At 41.0% G+C, this 4,908-nt stretch overlaps 1 protein-coding gene across 1 annotated transcript; it reads left to right on the forward strand.

Annotated features, from left to right (window-relative positions):
* The first annotated feature begins 200 nt into the window (after window positions 1–200).
* On the forward strand, window positions 201–3,049 carry LOC146699214 (uncharacterized). Its single transcript, XM_085472737.1, has 4 exons — window positions 201–1,149; window positions 1,633–1,830; window positions 2,006–2,216; window positions 2,483–3,049. The coding sequence occupies exons 1-4, from the start codon at window positions 417–419 to the stop codon at window positions 2,742–2,744; spliced, it is 1,404 nt and encodes a 467-aa protein (XP_085328863.1). The 5' UTR covers window positions 201–416; the 3' UTR covers window positions 2,745–3,049.
* Window positions 3,050–4,908: the final 1,859 nt, after the last annotated feature.

Below are 4,908 nucleotides of genomic sequence, written 5' to 3' on the forward strand. Positions count from 1 at the left end.
CGTTTCATGAAGCCAGACTGAGTCAGAGATTAATTTATTTGTTTGGAGATGAATACAAGGAGGCCTTGTTTTCAGTGACTCACAGGCACAAGCAAATTTCACCTCAACAAGCTTCTTTAAATTCACATGGCAACCCACAAGGACGTTGGGATAGTTATTTCATATTACAGTCTTGATGGAGGTGTGAGGCTTGCCTGAATAGTTTGGGGCAAAAATAAACACCTTTTACATAAAAAAAGAGCTTAAGTGAGGTCTTGGTCATTTTTTGTTTAGCCTGAGTTGTAAACTGTTGTTGTTCCCTTTCCAGGTGCTCCTACATTTCAGCGAATCAGTGTGATTACTCAGGGACAAAGGACTATTAATTGTAGGTCTGCTGCCTCTGCATTGGTTGAATTTGTGTAAGGAATTGAAGTGCAATGGCTCAAACAGTCAACATGAAGGTCCAGGAGCTACCATATCTGCCACCTGAAGTTTGGGTTTTGGTGTTCGGCTACTTGAACACTGAGGAAAAGCACACAGCCCGCCTCTGCTGCAGACACTTCAGAGATCTCATCGACCACCCGTCCCTGTGGAAGGATTATACAGCAGGACTCTCCAACTTTCCCCGCTACACATCTGGATTCTGGGACACCGTGCAGTGCCGTGGGGTCAGCCGTGCCACAGTGCGACATTTACGACCCAAAGATTGGAAAATCCTCAGCAAGTCCCTCCCATCACTCAACACCATTGTCTGTGTGAGGGAACGGCGATATTACAAGATGAAATACTTAGACAACCTGTGTGAATTCCCCAACCTGACGAGTCTTGGGGTACGAAACGCCACCTGGGTTGGGCCGTTCGTGGTGCAGTGTCAGAGTCAGCAACTAGTCGAGCGGTTGACTCACCTCAGCGTCTGCAACATTCAGATGTCCTGCGACGACACTGTGGCGTTCATCAATAGCGTGTCACACTTGGTCAACCTGGAGTACTTGCTGTTCCACCAGCAGGAAAGTGAAGGGCTTGAGAGGATGAGGCCAGTGCCCTCCTGCATCTTCCACAACCTGCTGCTAAGCCTGAAGAAACTCAAACACTTATCCTGGGGAATGAAAGGGGAGCCACCAGTGCCACTGCCCAGCAACTACTTCTACCCACTGGACCCAGAAAACCCAGGTAAGCCAGTCTCCTGATTATACTTTACACTTGCAAGCATCAGAACCAATACAGTCACTTTTTACACCTTTGACAAGAGCTTTTCATCAAGAAAATACAATGATTTCTTGACATTATGCCTTAATATTGGAACAAAACCCATCATATTGAAGTCAGTTGAGCTGCACACATGCTGCATTATTATATATATTTCACCTCTGTAATATTCTTGATGTTTATAATTGAGCGATTTGTATATATTAGTGCTATTTCTTGTAATATATTGTATTATTTAATTAGTTTAGTCTATTACTGTTACTATCTTGGACCAACTGTCTAAGCCACATAATTTCCTTAGGAATTATTATTCTGATTACATTCATAAATACATATTATTCTGATTAGTATTGTGAGCACACAGCCTGTTGTGCAGTATTGTGTGACTATGCTAAACTTAACTGACAGAGACTAAATGTTTAGCTAACCACCTCTTTTATCCTGTAGGAGAGTACGGCGGCCCAGAACTGATCTCTTTGGAGTTAGTCAATTACACAGAAATCATCCTGTCGGAGGATGCGCTGAGGGGTCTGACTTCACTCAAGTCGCTTGCTGTCCACTACAGGTACCCCTGGGATGGTCTCCAGTGCAACCTCTATTCCTGGCTCAGTCATCTGCAACAGCTGGAATCACTCTCAATCATTGGTGAGTCAAAACATGCATTTAATCTTTGTATTGTGTGTGTAAGTGTGTGTAGTAAGCAAAAATCTGTTGTCTTGCATGCATCCTTTTGTTTGTTTGTTTTTTAAGTGAAGCTGTGTGAAGCTCCAGGCCAAAACTGTTTTCTGTAACTTCTGTCCTGTCGTTTCTTTCCTTATAGGAGGGAATTTTCTTGCCTCTTATACGGAAGACCTTCCATCCCAGGTGACCAGTCTGACACTGCGAACATCCATATGCGCATGCCAGATGAGCTCCATTGCATCTCAACTCCAGCGACTTGAGCATCTGGACATAGATAAGAACCGCTTTGCTGACAGTCTCTGCAAACGGCTTCCTACACTGTTTCCTCAACTCAAGACTCTTAGGATACGGTATGCCCAGCAGATTTTTATTTATATTACTATTACAAAGTAAAAGTTCCATTTGATGGTTTATGTGTGACCTGCAGCATCAAATCATCTCACTTGAAAAAAGTGTCGTCATTTACATTTTGCTGCAAATGAAGCTTTTCTCTGTCTTGATTTCTTAAGTACAACTGAAACACTACAGAAAATCGTGTCAACAATTTCCCATTATGGGTCTATCGTTGCCAACACGCAACTAGAGCTGACGTTTTTTCCTGTCTTGTCTTCTGTAGCTTCCACCGTGAGGAACCAACAAGAGATCTGCTGTTCCTCAACAAGCTGCGACACCTGGAGCGACTGGAGCTGATCAAGAGACAGACATACATTCTTATAAGTGACGAAAACAAAACTTGGCCCAGTCCATCTGTGGAGGGACTGATCAAGGAGCTGCAGGAGATCTCCAGGAACAGGTTCAGCATCATGACCACAATGCCCGAAAGGGACGTTTTGCAAGAATGCGACTGCATTTGGGAAAGAGTGGAAACACGATTCTAATCCTGAGCAGTGCAAAGTGAACTATACAAACAAAAATTATATTATTATACAGTTTTCCTCCAGTGCCTCATGTGACTTTCATGTAGATGCAGCAGGTCCTCAGTTCTGTAACTGTCAGTAACCCAAGGACTCACAATGCATGCAACACCACCTTTAAAATAAATGAAGGTCAGAGCAAGAAGTTTTGTTGCTGCAGAGAACTTTACACATAGTTAAAATGATGTGATGAAATAATCTACTGTTTTGTTTTGTTTTTTAAAGGTTTGGTTCAACAATATTACGATGAGAAATTCTCTGGTTCTTTATGATTGAGTGTTTATGTTTGGTTTTTTTCGATCAAATAAACTAGTTTTCATAAAGAACTGTATTATTGTTTTTCTGTGAATTTAGTTTATTATTTCATTTAACAGCTTTCAAATCAAATACAGACCTTCAACTGATTGTATAGAAAGCCTCCCTTCTAAGAAGGATATTATCAGTGTCACGCTCATGTCTAGCTGTGGAAATTCAGTTCAGTTCAAAAAAATTTTTTTTTCAGCAAAAAAAGACAGTAATACAGAGAAACCCAATCACAACAACCCTGTCATGTTCCAGGTGAGTGCTGTTTTTTTCCATTGTACCAGTGTTTCCACCTTGGGAAGAAGGCGTTAGTGATGGGATTTCGGGCTCTTTTTAGAGATCCGGCTCTTTCGGTTCGGCTCACTAAAAAGAGCCGGCTCTTTCGGCTCCGAACCGGCTCTTCAGGTTGTTTTGTTGCTTTAATTAATTTATTATTAACAATAATATAAAATTATGCACAAAAGGAATTACTAACGTAAAAACAAGTGGTTTTATTTATATATGTTTATATATAAATATATGCGGTGGCCCCTAGAGACAAAACACGTATAAACTCCAAAACACATTTCTAGCATGAACTGAACTTCCAAAGCAGAGCTACTAGATCACTTAAATCACACAATTGAAAGCATGTGTGTATTGTTTGTGTATTTATACACAGGCACTCATATATATATTCAAATAATTTTAAAAAAAGTTCATTTACCTGTTATTACCACACACCAAATCCGGTCGTTGGTACTTGCTGGCTTGTGTAGCCACAAGATAACAAAGGCTCAACACTGCGCCCAGCATCCTGGAGCACTTCTGTTGTCTTTTGTACGTGTTTTGAGTTTTTATGTGCTTCTGAGCTTTTATATGCTTCTGAGTTTTTACGTGCTTCGGAGTTTGTACGTATTTTTACGTGTTTTGGAGTTTTTACGTGTTTTGGAGTTTGTACGTGTTTTTACGTGTTTTGGAGTTTGTACATGCTTCAGAGTTCGTACGTGATTTGAAGTTTGTATGTGCTTTGTCTCTAGGGGCCACCGTAAATATACTTTTATTTATTCACTCCACATAAAATGTAATAAATAAATCATATAATACAAAAACCAACTATTCACATTTCAAGTTTTAACTATTTACATTTTCAGCTTTTTCCTTTCACAAATTTAAAGTGAAAAGAACACAAAACACTGCAAACCACAACACAATTAAATATAAATTATAATATGAAAACTAAAAGAACATGCATATTCTCTGTCATATGGACCTGCATGAATAAACTTTCTCAATCCTTTATCATCTGCAACCGAAAATAGTTGTGGATGATTACTATACCTTTCTAATGTTGTTGTCCCTGCCTCTCTTTCTCTCTCTCTGGCTCTGTTCCTGTGCTACTGAGTGTAACTACCGCCCCTCCCCCCTCTGCCCAGCGTAAAGCACAAGGCTCGCGTGCAGAGTGAAGCGGAAAAAAAGTGCGAGAGAGGGGCTGAGAGAAAGAAAAAAAAACAAAACCCCACGTGACGGCTCGCGATAAGGAGCCGGCTCGCGTCGTTCACGTCAAAGAGCCGGCTCTAAGAGCCATTTCGTTCGCGAACGACCCATCACTAGAAGGCGTGTTGTCTACTCGGATTGGCAACACCTGTGTGTAATCAATGTCTACAGGGATTTAAGACCAGAGCTCACTTGAACACTTCAGAAGGTGGAAAGAGGCAGTGGTGGGCAACAGGGGAAGGTTGAGACAAACCAAGGAAATTACAGACCTATAGCTTTAACATCGAGTATCTGTAAAATGATGGAGCAAATGATAAATCAAAGTGGGTTCAGAAGAGGGAGAAATTCA

This window comes from Copadichromis virginalis, linkage group LG11 (assembly GCF_057382275.1).
Source record: "Copadichromis virginalis isolate Kocher_CV1m ecotype Utaka linkage group LG11, C_Virginalis_male_GT1.1, whole genome shotgun sequence".
Lineage (NCBI taxonomy): Eukaryota > Metazoa > Chordata > Actinopteri > Cichliformes > Cichlidae > Copadichromis > Copadichromis virginalis.

What these genes read in the sequence shown, in the direction of transcription:
- LOC146699214 (XM_085472737.1), top strand. Translation starts at nt 417, where the DNA reads ATGGCTCAAACAGTCAACATGAAGGTCCAGGAGCTACCATATCTGCCA. An exon ending in ACTGGACCCAGAAAACCCAG is followed by an intron (nt 1,150 to 1,632) that starts GTAAGCCAGTCT and finishes TTTATCCTGTAG; the next exon opens with GAGAGTACGGCGGCCCAGAA. An exon ending in CTCAAGACTCTTAGGATACG is followed by an intron (nt 2,217 to 2,482) that starts GTATGCCCAGCA and finishes TGTCTTCTGTAG; the next exon opens with CTTCCACCGTGAGGAACCAA.